This window comes from Rhinoraja longicauda, chromosome 5 (genome assembly GCF_053455715.1).
Source record: "Rhinoraja longicauda isolate Sanriku21f chromosome 5, sRhiLon1.1, whole genome shotgun sequence".
Classification (NCBI taxonomy): domain Eukaryota; kingdom Metazoa; phylum Chordata; class Chondrichthyes; order Rajiformes; family Arhynchobatidae; genus Rhinoraja; species Rhinoraja longicauda.
Genome location: NC_135957.1, coordinates 84,752,881 through 84,776,548, shown reverse-complemented (window position 1 = coordinate 84,776,548; position 23,668 = coordinate 84,752,881). Strand labels below are relative to the sequence as shown.

The 23,668-nt window shown below is 47.7% G+C and overlaps 1 protein-coding gene across 1 annotated transcript in view; it reads right to left on the bottom strand.

The window, feature by feature from the left end:
* Positions 1-691: 691 nt before the first annotated feature.
* armc2 (armadillo repeat containing 2) overlaps positions 692-23,668 on the bottom strand; it is a 93,032-nt gene continuing 70,055 nt past the window's right edge. Inside the window, exons 13-18 of the mRNA XM_078400255.1 lie at positions 20,765-21,095; positions 13,935-14,057; positions 12,970-13,083; positions 6,138-6,270; positions 5,211-5,371; positions 692-1,499 (exon numbers count right to left, since the gene is read on the bottom strand). Coding sequence (XP_078256381.1) covers positions 1,327-1,499; positions 5,211-5,371; positions 6,138-6,270; positions 12,970-13,083; positions 13,935-14,057; positions 20,765-21,095 — 1,035 coding nt within the window. The 3' untranslated portion in view covers positions 692-1,326. The remainder of the gene's footprint in view (positions 1,500-5,210; positions 5,372-6,137; positions 6,271-12,969; positions 13,084-13,934; positions 14,058-20,764; positions 21,096-23,668) is intronic.

Genomic DNA, 23,668 nt, shown 5'->3' with positions numbered 1-23,668 from the left:
TTTTAAATGTTATCGTACCTGTCTCAACCACCACCTCTGGCAGCTTGATCCGTGCACCAGCCCACCTATTGTTGAATCCATGAAATTTTGTAAGCCGTAAATAAAATGAAACTTCGTGTCAACCTTGTGGTTTTGTGGTCTCTGCTGCTGAGATATTTTCAATTTCCAGTTTGATTTGGTGTTTTGTTAGGGTACATCGCGGAAACGGGCCCTGCGGCACACCGGGCGCGTGCCGATCAATGATCCCCACACACATACACTATCCTGCACACCCTGGGGACAGTTTTCAATTCTACAAAGCCCATTAGCCGACAAACCCGCACGTCTTTGGAGTGTGGGAGGAAACCGGAGCGCCCGGGGAAAACCCACCCGGGCCACTCACGGGGAGAAGGTGCAAACTCTGTACAGACCGAAGGTATTTATTCACAAAATGCTGGAGTAACTCAGCAGGTCAGGCAGCATCTCAGGAGAGAAGGAATGGGTGACCCTTCTTCAAACGTCGCCCATTCCTTCTCTCTCGAGATGCTGCCTGACCTGCTGAGTTACACCAGCATTTTGTGAATAAATAACTTCGATTTGTACCAGCATCTGCAGTTATTTTCTTATAAACTCCGTACAGACGGCACCCGCAGTCAGGATTGAACCCGGGTCTCCATCGCTGTGACTCTACTGTGACTCCACAGTGCCGCCCTGATTTAATGAACTGAATTCATTGTATATTGTAGTGTAGGGGGCTGCAACATTTTTTAGATTCTATATTTTTCTGCACCATCCCATCCTATATTTACTGCTCTGGGAATCGTTTATAATGAAGACATAAATGAAGAATTTTATTCTGTTATCAGACTAAAAATTGATATCCACGTTAAATTAGATTGCCACAAAAGACCTCGTTAGAGCTCAAATTACTCATAATGTACAAAAATATATTTTTGGTTTTTTTTTTCAAGCTAGGTCATCATTATAGTTCCGACAGGGTCGGTATCTTACACTGTACATTAACATAAAGGAAGGCACGCACAAGGATCAAATACCAATCTCCCGCAACCAGTGGAAGAATTACCTCACTCAATTTAACAGAATTAATTTTGGAAATTTGGAACGATATATTTTCAAGGCTCTGTGATTTTGTTGTCAGTGGGGGGGAGGGGGGGGGTAGATGAAACCATCAAGCAAAGTGCAAATCGAGCATTTCTGTCGGGACCTGTTGGGCGATAACTTCAATCCTCGCAACTGAAGGAGGTCCCGCGTGTCAAAGAAAAAAAAAGAAACAAGTTTGTTTTTTAAAAACCGCGCCGCACCACCACATACTGACGAGAGCGGGGGTCAGTTCTGCGCTGCGGAGAAGGGGAGGGGTTCGAGGTGACTGTGGTGCCGTTGAATCCTCTGCAGTAGTTGCTGTGCCACCGGGACAAACTCGGACTCCCAGCAAACCTTGTGCTGCTCCACGAGCTGCTCGTCAGAACCATTCGTCGCCACGTCCAAGGCTATCTCTTCGTCTAAGGAACAAACAAAAGAGTGGGGGGGGGGGGGGGGGGGGGGGGCAGGGAGGGGGGGGGGGAAGTGAAAAAGGCCGACTTTTAGAAAAAGGAAAGGAATTAATTCTTCCTTGAGTATTTTAAAGCAAAAATCACGTTTGATGTTACGTCAGATAAACAAAAGCGGCTCACCTTTGTGGCAAAGGGGAGAGAGAAAGATGGAAAATGTTGCAAAACAAATAGACAATAGGTGCAGGAGTAGGCCATTCGGCCCTTCGAGCCAACGCTGCCATTCAATGTGATCATGGCTGATCATTCTCAATCAGTACCCCGTTCCTGCCTTCTCCCCATACCCCCTGACTCCGCTATCCTTAAGAGCTCTATCTAGCTCTCTCTTGAATGCATTCAGAGAATTGGCCTCCACTGCCTTCTGAGGCAGAGAATTCCACAGATTCACAAGTCTCTGACTAAAAAAGTTTTTCCTCATCTCCGTTCTAAATGGCCTACCCCTTATTCTTAAACTGTGGCCCCTTGTTCTGGACTCCCCCAACATTGGGAACATGTTTCCTGCCTCTAACATGTCCAACCCCTTAATAATCTTAAATGATAGAACATAGAACAGTGCTGGGCATGAACAGACCCTTTGGCCCACAATATTGGTGCCGAACATGATGCCAAAAGACAAAGACAATGGGCCGGTACGGTGGATCAGCAGTAGAGGTGCTGCCTTACAGCACTAGAGACCCAGGTTCCACCCCGACTACGGGTGCTGTCTGTGCGGAGTTTGTACGTTCTCCCCGTGACTGCGTGGGTTTTCACCGGGTGCTCCGGTTTCCTCCCACATTCCAAATACGTACAAGTTTGTAGGTTAATTGGCTTTGGTAAAGATTGTAAATTGTCCCCAGTGTGTACGGGGACGGCTGGTCGGCATGGACTTGATGGGCCGAAGGGCCTGTTTCCACGCTGTATCTCTAAATTAAACTCTTATCTGCCTCCACATGATCCGTATCCCTCCATTCTTTGCGTATTTTGTGTTTAAAATCATGAGAGGAATAGATCGGGCAGATGCACAGAGTCTCTTGCCCAGAGTAGGACCAGAGGACATAGTTTTAAGGTGGAGTTTGTAGAGATTTAATAGGAATCTGAGGTGTTGCCTTTCCCACAAGTGTATGGAACAAGCTGCCAGAGTAGGTAGTTGAGGCAGCAACTACACTGTATCACTCTATAACGCTATAAACCTCCTCTGTACCCTTTCCAAAGCCTCCAATCCCCTCAGTTTGCGTCCTTCAGCCTTTGCGCGGTCCACTGATGCCTTGATTCGAACGCGGCCCGGACGGGTCTAAACCCCCTGCACCCTGAATCCGGAGGTTGCTTAGCAACCTGTCTCCCGGCCCAGGCGGCTGCCATTGGTGGAGCGGGAGCACGTGGCCGCTGGCTGGGTGAGGTCACGTGGGGAGCGGGGAGGTGACGTCATCTTGTCCCGTATTTGGGAGTGAGAAAGTTGGCAACCCTAAGGACATAGGTTTAGTTTAGTTTATACATCGTGGACACAGGCCCTTCGGCCCACCGGGTCCGCGCCGACCAGCACATTAACACTATCCTACACACACACTAGGGACAATTTTTACATTTACCAAGCCAATTAACCTACAAACCTGTACGTCTTTGGAGTGTGGGAGGAAACCGAAGATCCCGGAGAAAACCCACGCGGTCACGGGGAGAACGTACAAACTCCATACAGACGGCACCCGTAGTCGGGATCGAACCCGGGTCTCTGGCGCTGCCTTCGCTGTAAGGCAGCAACTCTACCGCTGCACCACCGTGACCGCCCTCAAAGTTGCTGCCTCACAGCGCCCGAGACCCGGGTTCCATCCCGACTATGGGTGCCGTCTGTACGGAATGTGTTCACAGTTCTCCCTGTGACCACGTGGGTTTTCCCCATGTCCTCCAGTTTCCTCCCACACTCCAAACACATACAGGTTTATAGAGTTAGACAATAGACAGTAGACAATAGGTGCAGGAGTAGGCCATTCGCCCCTTCGAGCTAGCACCACCATTCAATGTGGTCATGGCTGATCATTCTCAATCAGTACCCCGTTCCTGCCTTCTCCCCATACCCCCTGACTCCGCTATCCTTAAGAGCTCTATCTAGCTCTCTCTTGAATGCATTCAGAGAATTGGCCTCCACTGCCTTCTGAGGCAGAGAATTCCACAGATTCACAACTCTCTGACTGAAAAAGTTTTTCCTCATCTCAGTTCTAAATGGCCTACCCCTTATTCTTAAACTGTGGCACCTGGTTCTGGACTCCCCCAACATTGGGAACATGTTTCCTGCCTCTAACGTGTCCAACCCCTTAATAATCTTATATGTTTCGATAAGATCCCCTCTCATCCTTCTAAATTCCAGTGTATACAAGCGTGGCCACTCCAGTCTTTCAACATATGACAGTCCCGCCATTCCGGGAATTAACCTAGTGAACCTACGCTGCACGCCCTCAATCGCAAGAATATCCTTCCTCAAATTTGGAGACCAAAACTGCACACAGTACTCCAGTTGCGGTCTCACTAGGGCCCTATACAACTGCAGAAGGACTTCTTTGCTCCTATACTCAACTCCTCTTGTTATGAAGGCCAACATTCCATTGGCTTTCTTCACTGCCTGCTGTACCTGCATGCTTCCTTTCAGTGACTGATGCACTAGGACACCCAGATCTCGTTGTACGTCCCCTCCTCCTAACTTGACACCATTCAGATAATAATCTGCCTTCTTATAACATATAACATATAACAACTACAGCATGGAAACAGGCCTGTCCGGCCCTACCAGTCCACGCCGACCATTCTCCCTGACCTAGTCTCATCTACCTGCACTCAGACCATAACCCTCCAATCCCCTCCTATCCATATACCTATCCAATTTACTCTTAAATAATAAAATCGAGCCAGCCTCCACCACTTCCACCGGAAGCCCATTCCATACAGCCACAACCCTCTGAGTAAAGAAGTTCCCCCTCATGTTACCCCTAAACCTTTGTCCCTCAATTCTGAAGCTATGTCCCCTTGTTGGAATCTTCCCCACTCTCAAAGGGAAAAGCCTACCCACGTCAACTCTGTCCGTCCCTCTCAAAATTTTAAAAACCTCTATCAAGTCCCCCCTCAACCTTCTACGCTCCAAAGAATAAAGACCCAACCTGTTCAACCTCTCTCTGTAGCCTAAGTGCTGAAACCCAGGCAACATTCTAGTAAATCTCCTCTGTACCCTCTCCATTTTGTCGACATCCTTCCTATAATTTGGCGACCAGAACTGCACACCATACTCCAGATTCGGCCTCACCAATGCCCTGTACAATTTCAACATTACATCCCAACTTCTATACTCGATGCTCTGATTTATTGTTGGAATAAGAATATAATAATCTGCCTTCTTATTCTTAGCTGATTGGCTTCGGTAAAAATTGTAAATTGTCCCAAGTGTGTGTAAGATAGTGCTAGTCGGTGGGGATCGCAGGTCGGCGCGGACTCGGTGGGCCGAAGGGCATTTTTTCGGGCTGTATCTCTAAAGCTCTTAATGATAGCGGAGTCAGGGGGTATGGGGAGAGGGCAGGAATGGGGTACTGATTGTGGATTATCAGCCGTGATCACGGTGAATGGCGGTGCTGGCTTGAAGGGCCGAATGGCCTCCTCCTGCACCTATTGTCTATTTGGTATGACTTCTCATTGAACCTTTTGTACCTAGATATGCAGAAAGGAGTTGCAGTAGTTCCCCAGTCTCCTCTTCGCCAAAGCAGCGTGCAGCGATAGTTATCTTCTCACTGTAGTTCCAAAGTGTTTTGCAGACAAGACTGGCCAGTTGCCAGTCAGTGGGTCCAAAGTCTCTCAAGCAGTCAATTAGCCTGGAAGCAAGAAAGCACAGTGCTTAAAAACAAGGGCGTTGTAGAATAGACCGCAGAACAGTACAGCACAGGAACAGGACCTTGGGCCCACAGTCAATAGACAATAGGTGCAGGAGGAGGCCATTCAGCCCTTCGAGCCAGCACTGCCATTCACCGTGATCATGGCTGATCATCCACAATCAGTAACCCGTGCCTGCCTTCTCCCCATATCCCTTGACTCCGCTATCATTAAGAACTCTATCCGGCTCTCTCTTGAAAGCATCCAGAATATTGGCCTCCACTGCCTTCTGAGGCAGAGAATTCCACAGAAGGCAGTGGAGATGAATTCTCTGGATGCTTTCAAGAGAGAGCTAGATAGAGCTCTTAAGGATAGCGGAGTCAAGTGATATGGGGAGAAGGCAGGAACGGGGTACTGACTGTGGATGATCAGCCATGTGCGTGAAAGAGATATAGGAGGTCCTACCTTCCCGCTGCTGTGAGACTGCACAACCAGCACTGCTCCCAGCAGACGAGTCAACAACAACAGCTAAGAACACACAGAAAACTGATGACAATTTATGTATCTTTTATCTATAATGAATGATCTCTTGCTCTCTTGCTATCCACGTTGCTGCTGTAACACTGTAAATTTCCCCGGTGTGGGACGAATAAAGGAATATATTATTATTATGATCATGGTGAATGGCAGTGCTGGCTCGAAGGGCCGAATGGCCTCCACCTGCACCCATTGTCTATTGTCTATTGAAAATTGAGGATTGAAACTTACTTTTTAATTCCTCCATCCTGTTTCAAAACGGGGCGCTTGTTTTTATCAACGGTCAGGTTTATAAGTACTCCACAGGCAGCGAAGCAGACATCCTGATGCTTGGCATCCAGTAGTGTGATCATGAATTTGTCCACTGAGGAGAAAAACCATTTTAAGTGACTTATTTTTATATGATTACGCTAATTACTAATGCCATGTAATTGAGAAAGCCCACTGATCCAAGATGGCGCCCAGGCCAGGCCACTCTTTGTGTGCTGGTCACAGACGTGGGCGTGCCATCACACGTTACTATCGCTCCACTCTTTTAAACCTCTACTCCAACAGCAGATTCACGTTCTTTCCTTTTTATAAGGTATCATGTAGCCCAGCGCAAATTGGAGGAACAGCATCTCATATTTCGCTTGGGCAGCTTACACCCCAGCGGTATGAACATTGACTTCTCTAACTTCAGATAGTTCCTCTGTCCCTCTCTTTCCCCTCCACCTTCCCAGTTCTCCCACTGTCTTCCTGTCTCCTACAGCATCCTATCTTTGTCCCGCCCCCTCCCCTGACATCAGTCTGAAGAAGGGTGTGGACCCGAAACGTCACCCATTCCTTCTCTCCTGAGATGCTGCCTGACCCACTGAGTTACTCCAGCATTTTGTGTCTAGGTATCCTGCATCTGTAGATAGACACAAAAAGCTGGAGCAACTCAGCGGGTCAGGCAGCATCTCTGGAGAGAAGGAATGGGTGATGTTTTGAGTCCAGACCCTTCTCCAGACTGGTTAGGGGTAAGGGAAACGAGAGATATAGATGGCGACGTGGAGAGATAAAGAACAATGAATGAAAGATATGCAAAAAAGTAAGGATGATAAAGGCAACAGGCCATTGTTAGCTCTTTGTAGGGTGAAAATGAGAAGCTGGTGCAACTTGGGTGGGGGAGGGATAGAGAGAGAGGGTAGCCGGGGCTACCTGGAGTGAGAGAACCAGAGGACATAGGTTCAAGGTGAAGGGGAAAAGATTTAATAGGAATCCGAGGGGTAACTTTTTCCACACAGAGGGTGGTGGGTGTATGGAACACGCTGCCAGAGGAGGCAGTTGAGGCTGGGTCTATCCCATCGTTTAAGAAACAGTTGGACAGGTACATGGATAGGACAGGTTTGGAGGGATATGGACCAAGCGCAGGCAAGTGGGACAGGGGTAGCTGGGACATTGTTGGCCGGTGTGGGCGAGTTGGGCCAAAGGGCCCGTTTCCACACCGTGTCACTCTATGACTCTATGAGATAAATCATGTATCTGTACACTGTGGACGGCTCGATTGTAATCATGCATTGTCTTCCTGCTGGCTGGATAGCTTGCAACAAAAAGCTTTTCACTGTACCTCAGTACACGTGACAATAAACTAAGCTAAACTAAAGTGCCTCTTCCTTAAAAGAGAAATGAGTAAAAGGTTATATCATCAATCTATTATCTACAGCATCTCCCAATGTGCTTCATAGTCAATGAACCAGAAATGAAACAGGTTTTTTGTAAACAGGTAAAATAACTTGCATGTGACACAAGCTGTTATGTTTTGTTATGTTTTCCATGGTTAATTTTCACTCAGAAACATTCTGCATATGGAATGGAATACTTTATGGTCACATCTGACTCGGCACAGTGAGATTTTTTGCTTGCATACACGATGTATACAAAGAGCAGCCATGTAGGGCGCTGACAGTTACAAAGCACACCGGCTCCCCCTTTTGTTCTCCCCCCCCACCCCCGCTGCGGTTCCCCCCACGCCGGGTCCTCCATTGTTCTTCCTCCCCCCCCCCCCCCACGCTGGGACCTCCATTGTTCCCCCCCCTCCCTCCCCCCTCACAGTCGTCCTCCATTGTTATTCCCCTCCCCCTCACGCCGGGTCCTCCATTCTTCTTCCTCCCCCCCCCCCCCCCAGGCCGGGTCCACCATTGTTTCCCCCCCCCCACGCCGGGTCCTCCATTGTTCTCCCCCCTCGCGGTGATCCTCCACGCTCTCACTGACCGCGGGTCGGCCCGCGAGGCTTCACCACCGCCGAGGCCCCCTCGTCGAGAGGCTTCACTGCTGCCGCGGCTTCACCGCCGCCGAGGCCTCGCCACTGTCGACGCACGTTTCATGCCTCCGTGGTGGCGACCCGGGTCCTAGCCGCAGGCTCTGTCTGCCGCTCCACCGACCCGCGAAGCCCGGCTCCTCCGTCCGACCCGTGAGGCCCCGACCCGGGCGTCTACGTGGCGATCAGAAGGCTTTGAGACCGCGGCACCTCGCCAGAGGCCTCTGGCCGCGTTCCCAGTCCCCGTCAGGAAGCCTTCACGCATATCTCTATGCTTGAGGCAAGTTGCAATCATTTATTTTAGTTTAGTTTAGAGACACAGCGCGGAAACAGGCCCTTCGGCCCACCGGGTCCGCGCCGACCAGCGATCCCCGCACACCAGCACTACCCTACACACTAGGGACAATTTAAAATGTCACCGAAACCAATTAATCTACAAACAAGTACATCTTTGGAGTGTGGGGGCACACTGGAATACCCAGAGAAAACCCATGCAGGTCACGGGGAGAATGTATAGACAGCACCCGTAGTGAGGATTGAACACGGGTCTCTAGTGCAGTAAGGCAGCAACTCTACCGCTGCACCACCGCCCTGCCCTAAGCCAATCAACATATCTGCATGTAATGATAATAATAATAATAAATTCTATTTGTCATATGTAGGTTGGCACAGGGTCAACGGTACAATGAAATGTATTTGACAAAACAACGGGTCACCTCAGCAGTAATATTCCAAGGATAAATAAGATTAAAGAATTTTTTTTTAAAAAATGTCATTAGTAAGGTAAAAAGACAATATTAAAAATGGGTAAAAAGACAATATTAAAAATAATCAACATATATGATTTGAAATGAGTTTATGAGTTCAAAAGCCTGATGGTAGAAACTGTTCTTAAGTCTGGTGGTACGCGCATGTCTCCGATGACTCTTACAAACTTCTCCAGGTCTACCATAGAAAGCACACCGTTGGGTTGCATCACAGCTGGGGTTGGCAACAGCTCTGCCCAAGACACTGGAATTTAGAAGGATGAGAGGAGATCTTATCGAAACGTATAAGATTATTAAGGGGTTGGACACGTTAGAGGCAGGAAACATGTTCCCAATGTTGGGGGAGTCCAGAACAAGGGGCCACAGTTTAAGAATAAGGGGTAGGTCATTTAGAACTGAGATGAGGAAAAACTTTTTCAGTCAGAGACTTGTGAATCTGTGGAATTCTCTGCCTCAGAAGGCAGTGGAGGCCAATTCTCTGAATGCATTCAAGAGAGAGCTAGATAGAGCTCTTAAGGATAGCAGCCAGGGGGTATGGGGAGAAGGCAGGAACGGGGTGCTGATTGAGAATGATCAGCCATGAACACATTGAATGGCGGTGCTGGCTCGAAGGGCCGAATGGCCTCCTCCTGCACCTATTGTCTATTGACACAAAATTGCAGAGTTGTGGATGTAGCCCAGTCCATCACCCAGACCCGTCTTCCTGCCATAGACACCATCTGCGCTTCAAGCTGCCTCGGGATAAGCAGCCAACATAATCTTGTCCCACCCCTGCCATTCCTTCTTCTCCCGGCTCCCATCCGGCAGAAGATCCAGAAGCTTGAAAGTGCGGACCGCCAGACTCAGGGACAGCTTCTTCCCCTCCTTCCGTAAGCTAGGGCACTGTCCGATTCACCTCTCCCCCTTTGCGGACATTGGACTTTGTCTGAGGAACTGATGCACTACAATGCTGAGAACTATATTCCGCACTCTGTATCTTCCCCTTTTGCTCCACCTATTGTACTTGACATTGACTCGATTGTATTTATGAATAGCATTACAGATTATCAGATTGGATGGCATGCAAAGTAAAGCTTTTCACCTCAGTACATGTGGCAACAATAAACCTAAATATCTTTCTACTCATTCCTCCCTCGTACATGTGTTCACTCCATCGATGCACTTGTACAGTTTGCCTCAACTACTCGATATGATGCCAAGTCCCCCGCCTAGTTTAGTTTAGTTCATTGTCACGTGTAACGAGGTACCGTGAAAAGCTTTTTGCTGCCTGCTATCCAATCAGCGGAAAGACTATACACGATTACAATCTGGCCATCCACAGTACACAGCTGCAGGATAAAGTCCAGTAAAACCCGGTTAAAGAGAATCCGAGCATCTCCAGTCAGGTAGATGGTACAAAGAAGGAACTGCAGATGCTGGTTTACACCAAAGATAGACAGAAAATGCTGGAGTAACTCAGCGGGTCAGGCAGCATCTCTGGAAGAAAGCAATAAGTGACGTTTCGGATGGAGACCCTTCATCAGTCTGATGAAAGATATCAACCCGAAACGTCACCTATTCCTTTTCTCCAGAGATGCTGCCTGACCCGCTGAGTTACTCCAGCATTTTCTGTCCATCTTCAAGGTAGATGGTAGGTCAGGGCAGCTCTCTAGTTGGTGATAGGATGGTTCAGTTGCCTGATAACAGTTGTGAAGAAACTGCCCCTAAATCTGGAAGAAACTGTCCCATCAGTCGAAGATAAGACACAAAATGCTGGAGTAACTCAGCGGGACGGGCAGCATCCCTGGAGAGAAGGACCCTTCTTCTCAAACACCCTGCTTCCTGCAAAGACTCTATCCCCTACTCCCAATTCCTCCGTCTACGCCGCATCTGCGCCCAGGATGAGGTGTTCCATCCTAGAACATCCGAGATGTCCTCATTCTTTAGGGAACGGGGATTCCCCTCTCCCATCATAGACGAGGCCCTCACTCGTGTCTCCTCGGTACCCCGCAGCTCCGCCCTTGCTCCTCCCCCTAACAGAGACAGAGTCCCCCTTGTCCTTCCCTTCCACCCCATCAGCCTTCACATACAACACATAATCCTCCGACATTTCTGCCACCTCCAACGGGATCCCACCATTGGCCACATTTTCCCATCTCCACCCCATTTCCCTCCGCAACTCCCTGGTCAACTCATCCCTTCCCACCCAAACCACCCCCTCCCCAGGTACCTTCCCCTGCAACCGCAGGAGATGCAACACCTGTCCCTATACCTCCTCCCTCGACTCTGCCCAGGGACCCCGACAGTCCTTTCAGGTTAGGCAGAGGTTCACTTGCACCTCCTCCAACCTCATCTACTGTATCCGTTGCTCAAGATGTGGACTCTTATACATTGGCGAGACCAAACACAGACTGGGCGATCGTTTCGCGGAACACCTTCACTTAGCCCGCGTGAACCAACCTGATCTCCCGGTTGCTGGACACTTTAATTCTCCTTCCCATTCCCACACTGACCTTTCTGTCTTCGGTCTCCTCCATTGTCAGAGTGAGGCTAAACGTAACTTAGAGGAACAGCATCTCATATTTTGCTTGGGCAGCTTACAGCCCAGTGGTATGAACATCGATTTCTCTCACTTCAGGTAGCCCCGGCATTCTCTCTCTCTATCCCTCCCCCACTCGCTTCTCATTTTCACCCCACAAACAGCTAACAATGGCCTGTTTCCTTCATCATCATTACATTTTTGCATATCTCTCATTCATTGTTCTTTATCTCTCCACATCACCGTCCATATACCTCGTTTCCCTTATCCCTAACCAGTCTGAAGAAGAGTCTTGACCTGAAACGTCACCCATTCCTTCTCTCCAGAGATGCTGCCTGTCCAGCTGAGTTTCTCCAGCTTTTTCCGTCAATCTTCGGTTTAAACCAGCATCTGCAGTTCCTTCTTACACATAGCAAAATCCAGCACAAAATCCAGGCCCTTTGACAGGCAATGCCTGTGCCAAACATGAAGCCAAGATCAGTTAATCTCATCTGCCTGCATGTGATCCATATCCCTACATATCCATGTGCCCATAGAGTCATATACAGAGTGGAAACAGGCCCTTCGGCCCAACATGCCCACGCCGACCAACATGTCTCACACTAACGTAGATAGAAACATAGAAAATAGGTGCAGGTGGCGGCCATTTGGCCCTTCGAGCCAACACTGCCATTCATTGTGATCATGGCTGATCATCCACAATCAGTAACCTGTGCCTGCCTTCTCCCCATATCCCTTGATTCCACTAGCCCCTAGAGCTCTATCCAACTCTCTTTTAAATTCATCCAGTGAATTGGCCTCCACTGCCTTCTGTGGCAGAGAATTCCACAAATTCACAACTCACTGGGGGAAATAATTTCTTCTCACCTCAGCCCTAAATGGCCTCCACTATATTCTTAGACTGTGTGGCCCCTGGTTCTGGACACCCCCGACATTTGGAACATTTTTCCTGCATCTGGCTTGTTCGGTCCTTTTATAATTTTATACGTCTCTATAAGATCCCCTCTCATCCTTCTAAGCTCCAGTGAATAGTCCCACTTGCCTGCATTTGGCCCATATCCCTCTAAATCTGTCCTTGCCTTGGTACCTGTCTAAATGTTGTGATAGTAACTGCCTCAACTACCTCTTCCTCCAGCTCTTTCCATACACCCACCACACGTTGCGTGAAAGAATGACCCATCAGGTTCCTATTTAAACGCCACTATCGCATCTGCCTTCACCAGCACCCCCGGCAGTGCATTCCAGGCACCCACCACCCTCTGCGTAAAAATACAACTTGTCCCGCGCCTCTCCTTTAAACTCTGCCATTTTAACCTCGAAGCTGCGCCCTCGGGACTTTGACACTTCCATTCGGGGAAAAAGGTTCTGACTGTCTACCCTATCTGTGCCTCACATAGTTTTACATAGCGGAGGAGTTGGTGGGGCCAAAGGGTGTGTGTTTCCATCCACGCTGTGCCTCTAAAGTCCACAGATGTGACCGCGATATATTCCCATTACCATTTTTCTGTACAATGAAGTCACGGATCTCCTTGGATCGAGAGAGATTACCAAAGACCCGGGCTCCTTCCAGAATTGCATCCATGCTGTTGCACAGCAGAAGTTTCATCATTACTGAAAGGGGAGATAAATTAAGATTGCGGTTAGTGAGAGAGGACTTAAATTGCAGCATTGATATTTAGTTCAGAGATACAGCACGGAAACACGTCCTTCGGCCCACCCAGTCCGTGCCGACCAGCGATCCCCGCACATGAACACTATCCTACACACACCAGGGGCAATGGGGCAATTTACAATCATACCAAGCTAATTAACCTACAAACCTGCACGTCATTGGAGTGTGGGAGGAAATCGGAGATAGATACATGGAAAATAGGTGCAGGAGGAGGCCATTCGGCCCTTTGGGCCAGCACCGCCATTCAATGACAATAGACAATAGGTGCAGGAGGAGGCCATTCGGCCCTTCGAGCCAGCACCGCCATTCAATGTGATCATGGCTGATCATTCTCAATCAGTACCCCGTTCCTGCCTTCTCCCCATACCCCCTGACTCCGCTATCCTTAAGAGCTCTATCCAGCTCTCTCTTGAATGTATTCAGAGAATTGGCCTCCACTGCCTTCTGAGGCAGAGAATTCCACAATGTGATCGTGGCTGATCATTCACAATCAGTACCCCGTTCCTGTTTTCTCCCCATACCCCCTGACTCCGCTATCTCTAAGAGCTCTATCTAGTTCTCTCTTTAAAGCATCCAGAGAACTGGCCTTTGATCCATTTTAAAGTAAGGCTGTAACATAGCAAAATGTGGAAAAAATGAAGGGGTCTGAATACTTTCTGAATGCACTGTAGAACAGTACAGGACAGGAATGGGCCCGATGGCACACAATATTTGCGCTGACAAGCAGACAACTTGAATGAAGTGCCTTTTAATTCTGACAGACGGAGCAGCACTAGAGTAATGGACATACATTCGGCTATATGCAGCTGCCTGGTCCTGATAGCAGAATTCTTCACTTGATAGTAAGACAGGTTATTAATTGTGGCAGCCGCGTTCATCATCAGCTCTTCACTATCTTCAACCTTGTTTGATTCTGGTTGCAAAACAAAAAAGATAAAATATGGTTATGATTTGTTCTAAGCAATCGAGAAATAGCCCTCAATCTTAACTCCTACAGACTTCTTATCTGGAGCCACAAGGAACTGGATTTTGAGCAAAACACAAAGTGCTGGAGGAACTTAGCAGGGTTACTTTAGAGTAAATCGTGGAAACTGGCCCTTCGTGCCACAGAGTCCATGCCGACCACCGATCACCCTGTACACTAGTTCAATCCGACACACCAGGAACAATTTACAGAAGCCAATTAACCTACAAACCTGCCCCTCCCCTGAAAACCTTCAGATAGCCCTTGCTTTCCCTCTCTCTCCATCCCCTCCCCCTTCCCAGTTCTCCCACCAGTCTTCCTGTCTCCGACTACATTCTATCTTTGTCCTGCCCCCTCCCCTGACATCAGTCTGAAGAAGTTTATTCACAAATTGCTGGAGTAACTCAGCAGGTCAGGCAGCATCTCAGGAGAGAAGGAAAGGGTGACATTCGCAACGTCACCCATTCCTTCTCTCCTGAGATGCTGCCTGACCTGCTGAGTTACTCCAGCATTTTGTGAATAAATTCCTTCGATTTGTACCAGCATCTGCAGTTATTTTCTTACACTCAGTCTGAAGAAGGGTCTCGACCCGAAACGTCACTCAATCCGTCTCTCCAGAGATGCTGCCTGACCCGCTGAGTTACCCCAGCATTTTGTGTCTACTTTCGATTTAAACCAGCATCTGCAGTTCTTTCCTACACAACCTGCAAACCTGTACGTCTTCGGAATGTGAGAGGAAACCGGAGCACCCGGAGAGAACCCACGCGGTAACAGGGAGAACGTACAAACTCCGGACAGACAGTACCCATATTCAGGATCAAACCCGGGTCTAGGCGCTGTGATTTACCACTGCGCCACCGTGCCGCCCTAAGGTCTACGTTTGAACAAGGGTTCCATCCCGAAAGGTCGTCTGTCCATACCCTTCACAGGTGCTGCCTGACCTGCTGAGTTCATCCAGCACTTTGTGTTTAGACATAGAAACCTGGAAGACTTGAATGTGCATCTTTCACCGTTTTTACATGTACCGCAAGGTGAGAGCAACGGTTGAAATAGGGAGGACAGAAAGATACTTCAAATACATGACATACACCGTATCAGCCAAAACATTATGCCCACCTGCCTAATATGCTGTTGGTCCTCCGTGTGCAGCCCCATACGCAGCAGGGTGCGATGCACTGTGTATTGTGACACATTCCTCCCGTGACCACCATTAACATTTTCTGTGACTTGTGCCACAGTCGACCTTCTGTCGGTTCGGACCAGACGGGATAGCCTTCGTTGCCCTCGCGCATCGATGAGCCTTGGGCGCCCAACACCCTGTCTGTCGCTGGTTTGTGGTTTGTCCCTCCTCGGACCACTGTCGGTAGGTACTCACCACTGCTGACCGGGAGCACCCCACAAGCCTTGCCGTTTCAGAGATGCTCTGACCCAGTCGTCTGGCCATAACAATTTGGCCCTTGTCAAAGTCGCTCAGGTCTTTACTCCTGCCCATTTCTCCTGCATCCAACACATCAACTTCAAGAACTGACTGTTCACTTGCTGCCTAATATATCCCACCCCTTGACAGGTGCCATTGTAACAAGATAATCAATGTTATTCACCTCACCTGTCAGTGGTCATCATGTTTTGGCTGATTGGTGTATATCTCCTATCAGCAGGTAAATGTACGGCTGATCCAAGGATCATTTAGTGGAACTTGTGCAATTGAATTTGTATCGATAATGCACATTGCCCGTTATCTTTCTAAAGGTTGGCGATGGACTAAATAGACCATTGTCAGCTTGGCAGATTGTGACTCGAGGGTCCGTGCCTGGCTCCCAGCAGTTCACAATCCATGTGGATAATTTGGCTGAGGGAACTGAATGCCCTATTTACAAATTTGCAGGTGATAACATTTGGTGGCACTATGGTGGTGCAGCGGTAGAGTTGCAGCCTCACAGCGCCAGAGACCCGGGTTCGATCCTGACCACGGGTGCTGCCTGTCTGGAGTTTGTACGTTCTCCCTGTGACCTGCGTGGGTTTTCTCCGGGTGCTCCGGTTTCCTCCCACACTCCAAAGACGTGCGTTAATTGACTGCTGTAGATTGTCCCTGGGAGCAGAATAAGGCCATTCGGCTCATCGAGTCTATTCCGCCGTTCAATCATGGCTGATCTATCTTTCCCTCTCAACCCCATTCTCTGGCCTTGGTCCCATAACCCCTGACACCCGCACTAATCAGGAATCTGTCCATTTCAGTCTTTAAAAAATCCATTGACCTGGCCTCCACCTGTCTGTGGCAGTGAATTTCACAGTTTCATCACTTTCTGACAAAGAAATTCCTTCTCATCTTCTTTCTAAAGGAACGTCCTTTTAATCTGAGGCTACGGCGGGACTGTGGTATGTTGAAAGACTGGAGCGACTAGGCTTGTATACACTGGAATTTAGAAGGATGAGAGGGGATCTTATCGAAACGTATAAGATTATTAAGGGATTGGACACGTTAGAGGCAGGAAACATGTTCCCGATGTTGGGGGAGTCCAGAACCAGGGGCCATAGTTTAAGAATAAGGGCTAGGCCATTTAGAACGGAGATGAGGAAAAACTTTTTCACCCAGAGAGTTGTGAATCTGTGGAATTCTCTGCCTCAGAAGGCAGTGGAGGCCAATTCTCTGGATGCTTTCAAGAGAGAGTTAGATAGAGCTCTTAAAGATAGCGGAGTCAAGGGATATGGGGAGAAGGCAGGAACGGGGTACTGATTGTGGATGATCAGCCACGATCACAGTGAATGGCGGTGCTGGCTCGAAGGGCCGAATGGCCTACTCCTGCACCTATTGTCTATTGTAAACTAAACTATGAGTAGGGAAGAGGTTGTACAGGGGTTTCAAGAGGATACCAACAAGCCTTGTCAGTGGCAGGTGCAATATAATGTAGAAAAATGAAAATACAAAAAGTTTTGGGTCCTCAAAATAGAAAACCAGAATATATTTTAAATAGTAAGCGAATGGGTAATGTTGATGTTGAAGGAAATTGTGGATGTTTTATGTCAAGCTGATGCGTAGGTGTAGGAAGTCAGTAGATGAAGAATAGCATGTTGACCTTTCATTACAAGATTTGAGTAGGCAGGAAAGACGTCTTGTTGCAATTATTACCCACCTTCCAGCATTTGGGCTTCCATGCCCCTGTGAATCAAGTGCTTGAGGTCTCGCACTCAAACCGTGTCAAACTGTGTGAAATGACTTACAAAGAAACCACTTGACAAAGTCTTGTAACCTCCGAATGACATTTCCATTTAGAACAAGAGCAACAATTTGGTAGATACAAAGAACTGCAGGTGCTAGTTCACAAGAAAAAAGACACAAGGTGGTGGAGTAACTCTCTGGAGAGCCCAGACCGGTGACGTTTTGGGTCGGGACACTTCTTCAGACTGACTGTGGTGGGGGGTGGCGATAGCTGGAAAAGAAGAGAGGCAGAACGTAGCCTGACGAGTGATAGGTGGATGCATGTGAGGGGGAGGTAGACACAAAATGCTGGAGTAACTCAGCGGGTCAGGCAGCATCTCTGGAGAGAGGGAATGGGTGATGTTTCGGGTCGAGACCCTTCTTCAGACTGATGTCAGGGCAGGTGCAAAGATACATCCTATTTTTGTCCCGCACCCTCCCCTGACATCAGCCTGAAGAAGGGTCTCAACCCTAAACGTCACCCATTCCTTCGTTCCAGAGATGCTGCCTGACCCGCTGAGTTACTCCAGCATTTTGTGTCTACCTTCGATTTAAACCAGCATCTGCAGTTCTTTCCTACACGTGAGGGGGGATTTTGGATAGGCAGATGGTTGGACAAACGCCAGAGATGAATCGACAGAAGGTGTGAGATAAGGATAGAAGAAGTGGTGATTGTGAAGAAATAGGAAGTTCATGAATTCTTGGAGCAGAAATGGACCATTCAGCCCATCAAGTCTGCTCCACCATTCAATCATGGCTGATCTATCTTTCCCTCTCAACCCCATTCTCTTGCCTTCTCCCCATAACCCCTGACACCCGCACTAATGAAAAATCTGCCAATCTCTACCTTAAAAATATTAATTGACGGCCTCGACTGCCTTCTGTGGCAGAGTTTCCCCTCCCCCTGGCTGAAGAAACTCCTCTTCATCTCCTAATGGTACGTTCTTTAATTCTGAGGTTATGGCCTCTGGTTTTATACTCTCCCTCTAGTGGAAACGTCCTCTCCACATCCACTCTATCCAGCCCCGTCACCATTCGGTACGGTTCAATGAGGTCCCCCCTCATTCTTCCAACCTCCAGCGAGTAAGGGGATTTGAGGAAGGACATTCTTGCTATTGAGGGAGTGCAGCGTAGGTTCACCAGGTTAATTCCCGGGATGGCGGGACTAACATATGATGAAAGAATGGGTCAACTGGGCTCGTATTCACTGGAATTTAGAACGATGAGAGGGGGTCCAAGAGAAACATATAAAATTCTTAACGGATTGGACAGGCCAGACGCAGGAAAAATGTTCCCGATGTTGGGGGTGTCCAGAACCAGGGGTCACAGTTTAAGAATAAGGGGTAGGCCATTTAGGACTGAGATGAGGAAAAACCTTTTCACCCAGAGAGTTGTGAATCTGTGTGATTCTCTGCCACAGAAGGCAGTGGAGGACAATTCACTGGATGTTTTCAAGAGAGATTTAATTTAGCTCTTAGGGCTAACGGAATCAAGGATTACGGAGGAAAAAGCAGGAACCGGGTACTGATTTTAGATGATCACCCATGATCATATTGAATGGCAGTGCTGGGTCAAAGGGCCGAATGGCCTACTCCTGCACCTATTTTTCCAGGTTTTCTACGTTCTACAAGCCCAGTGCCGTCAAACGCTCATCGCACATTAACCCAATCAACTTCTAACGTGTCCAACCCCTTAATAATCTTATATGTTTCAATAAGATCCCCTCTCATCCTAAATTCCAGTGTATATATGTTGTTGTCATGACTAAATGGCCTACCCCTTATTCTTAAACTGTGGCCCCTTGTTCTGGACTCCCCCAACATTGGGAACGTGTTTCCTGGCTCTAACGTGTCCAACCCCTTAATTATCTTATACGTTTCGATAAGATCCCCTCTCATCCTTCTAAATTCCAGTGTATACAAGCCTAGTCGCTCCAGTCTTTCAACATATGACAGTCCCGCCATTCCGGGAATTAACCTAGTAAACCTACGCTGCATGCCCTCAATAGCAAGAATATCCTTCCTCAAATTTGGAGACCAAAACTGCACACAGTACTCCAGGTGTGGTCTCACTAGGGCCCTGTACAACTGCAGAAGGACCTCTTTGCTCCTATACTCAACTCTTGTTATGAATGCCAACATTCCGTTGGCTTTCTTCACTGCCTGCTGTACCTGCATGATTCCTTTCAGTGACTGATGCACTAGGACACCCAGATCTCGTTGTACGTCCCCTTTTCCTAACTTGACACCATTCAGATAATAATCTGCCTTCCTATTCTTACCACCAAAGTGGATAACCTCACACTTATCCACATTAAACTGCATCTGCCATGCATCCGCCCACTCACACAACCTGTCCAAGTCACCCTGCAACCTCATAGAATCTTCCTCACAGTTCACACTACCACCCAGCTTTGTATCATCTGCAAATTTGCTAATGGTACTTTTAATCCCTTAATCCAAGTCATTAATGTATATTGTAAATAGCTGCGGTCCCAGCACCGAGCCTTGCGGTACCCCACTAGTCACTGCCTGTCATTCTGAAAGGGACCCATTTATCCCCACTCTTTGCTTTCTGTCTGTCAACCAATTTACTATCCATGTCAGTACCCTACCCCCAATACCATGTGCTCTAATTTTGCCCACTAATCTCCTATGTGGGACCTTGTCGAAGGCTTTCTGAAAGTCGAGGTACACCACATCCACCGGCTCTCCCCTGTCAATTTTCCTAGTTACATCCTCAAAAAATTCCAGAAGATTAGTCAAGCATAATTTCCCCTTCGTAAATCCATGATGACTCGGAACGAGCCTGTTACTGCTATCCAAATGCTCCGCAATTTCGTCTTTTATAATTAACTCCAGCATCTTCTCCACCACTGATGTCAGACTAACTGGTCTATAATTTCCCATTTTCTCTCTCCATCCTTTCTTCAAAAGTGGGATAACATTAGCTACCCTCCAATCCACAGGAACTGATCCTGAATCCATAGAACATTGGAAAATGATCACCAATGCGTCCATGGTTTCTAGAGCCACCTCCTTAAGTACCCTGGGATGCAGACCATCAGGCTCTGGGGATTTATCAGCCTTCAGTCCCATCAGTCTACCCAACACCATTTCCTGCCTAATGTGGATTTCCTTCAGTTCCTCCGTCACCCTAGGATCTCTGGCCACTAGAACATCTGGGAGATTGTTTGTATCTTCCTTAGTGAAGACAGATCCAAAGTACCGGTTCAAGTCGTCTGCCATTTCCTTGTTCCCCATAATAAATTTCCCTGCTTCTGTCTTCAAGGGACCCACAGAAGCAGGTGTACCGTTTTGGCTGTAGTTCAGGAACAAACAAACAAACAAACGAGAGTTTTAGTCTCTAGATCAATCTGCATTGAAGCGGATAAATGGTCAAACCTTGCTTTTTAAACATACTTATTCGTATAATCGGCATAAAAAGACTGCGCACTAACCTAAGACTTTAATTAGCAGTTCCACGCAGGTCCAGTTTGCAGAGAGCGCAGAGCCGACATCGCTGTTTATGGACAGATTAGCAATCACTCTGATCAACTTTATCAGGACATCTTCCGCCTCGGAAGGCTTCTGGCTTTTAGATTCAATCATTCCTTTCTCGCTCTGAGTCATTGGTGGAGTGAGTTTCCTTTTAGTATTGAGCTCGTGATACATTTGGAACAAAGTCAGTAACGTTTCCACACTGTTCTCCTGTTTATACAACTCCTCTCTTGCGTTATTGTTCTTTGCAGTCATATTTCCCAAAATGAAGACAACACGGACGATTAAATCCTAGAAAGTGAGAAAAAAAAACCCCACACTGTGATGGTGTGTGAATTCTGACAACTTTATAATAAATATGTAGGAAGGAACTGATTGAGAATGATCAGCCATGATCACATTGAATGGCAGTGCTCACTCGAAGGGCCGAATGGCCTCCTCCTGCACCTATTGTCTATTGTCTATTGAACTGCAGATGCTCGTTTACACCGAAGATAAAGACACAAAGTGCTGGAGTAACTCAGCGGGACAGCCAGCATCTCTGGAGAGAAGGAATGGGTGACGTTTCGTGTCTGAAGAAGGGTCTCGACCCGAAACGTCACCCATTCCTTCTATCCAGAGATGCTGCCTGTCCCGCTGAGTTACTCCAGCACTTTGTGTTTAGAATAAATATGATTGATTGTTAAAATCAAGTGTAAATCCGATTCACTGTAGGAAGCCTGGTATCTAAATATATATTTTTTAAACGTCCAGCACTTCAGTCCATTAGGTAGATTAGAGCATAGAACATAGAAAAGTACAGCACAGGAACAGGCCCTTCGGCCCACAATGTTTGCGGTGCTGGCTCGAAGGGCCAAATGGGCTCCTCCTGCACCTATTTTCTATGTTTAACAATGATGTCATGATAAACCAATCTCCTCTGTCTACACATGATCTAGGGATGGATAAGGGAGAGCCAGTGGATGTGGTGTATCTGGACTTTCAAAAAGCCTTTGACAAGGTCCCACGGAAGAGATTAGTTTGCAAAATTAGAGCACATGGTATTGGGAGTGGGGTATTGACATGGATAGAGAACTGGTTGGCAGACAGGAAGGAAAGAGTAGGAATTAACAGGTCCTTTTCAGAATGGCAGGCAGTGACTAGTGGGCTGCCGCAAGGCTGAGACCCCAGTTATTTACAATATATATTAACAATTTTGGCGAGGGAATGAAATGTAACATCTCCAAGTTTGCAGATGACACAAAGCTGGGTGGCAGTGTGAGCTGTGAGGAGGATGCTATGAGGCTGCAGGGTGACTTGGACAGGTTGTGTGAGTGGGCGGATGCATGGCAGATGCAGTATAATGTGGATAAATGTGAGGTTATCCACTTTGGTGGCAAGAACAAGAAGGCAGATTCTTATCTGAATGGTGTCAGATTAGGAAAAGATGAGGCGCATCGAGACCTGGGTGTGCTTGTACATCAGTCACTGAAAGGAAGCATACAGGTACAGAAGGCAGTGAAGAAAGCTGATGACATGTTAGCCTTCATAGTGAGAGGATTTGGGTTTAGGAGCAAGGAAGTCCTACTGCAGTTGTACAAGGCTCTGATGAGACCTGGAGTATTGTGTGTAGTTTTGGTTATCTAATTTGAGGAAGGACATTATTGCTATTGAGGGAGTGCAGCAAAGGTTCACCAGGTTAATTCTCGGGATGGCGGGACTGACATATGTTGACTGGGTCGACTGGGCTTGTATTCACTGGGATGTAGAAGGAAGAGAGGGGATCTTATAGAAACATATAAAATTCTTAAGGGATTGAACAGGCTAGATGCGGGAAAAATGTTCCCGATGTTGGGGGAGTCCAGAACCAGGGGTCACAGTGTACGAATAAGGTGTATGCCATTTAGGACTGAGACGATAAAAAACTTTTTCACCCAGAGAGTTACGTGAATCTGTGGAATTCTCTGCCACAGAAGGCAGTGGAGGCCAATTTACTGGATGTTTTCAAGAGAGAGTTAGATTTAGCTCTTAGGGCTAATGGAATCAAGGGATATGGGGAGAATGCAGGAACGGGGTACTGATTTTAGATGATCAGCCATGATCATATTTAATGGCGGTGCTGAATCGAAGGGCCGAATGGCCTACTCCTGCACCTATTTTCTATGTTTGTATCTCTAACCCTCTATTCTCTGCACAGCTATGTCCCTGTCTAAAAGCCTTTTAAAAGTCACTATCGTATCTGCCTCCAATACCACTCCTGGCCATGCGTTCTACATTTGCTGTAAAATACTCTTCCACATTCTATATTTTATCATTAGTGTTGCAAACTTTGCCACCTTTCTTTCTCCCTTTGCGTCAAAAGTCAGATACTTTGTTTTATAGCAGGGTGGCCAGGTAGCCTTACAGCGCCAGAGACCCGGGTTCAATCCCGACTAGGGGTGCTGTCTGTGCGGGGTTTGTACGTTCTCCCCGTGACCTGCGTGGGTTTTCTCCGGGAGCTCCGGTTTCCTCCCACACTCCAAAGATGTGCAGGTTTTCTAATAATTGGCTTGGTAACATTGTAAGTTGTCCCGAGTATTGGGTACGATAGAGTTAGTGTGTGGGGATCACTGGTTGGTATGGACTCGGTGGGCCAAAGGGCCTGTTTCTGCGCTGTATCTCTAAACTGAACGAAATGAGGCATTTATGAGACTTTCAGATAGGCACATGGATACGCGGGGAATGGAGCGATATAGATTTGGCACAGATATCGTGGGCTGAAGGGCCTGATCCTGCACTGTATTTTTCTACATTCTATGAAATGGATCTGCTTCTATGAAATGGATCTGCTGAAAGTAAGCATGCAGGAATCAGTCACTGAAAGTAAGCATGCAGGTCCAGCAGGC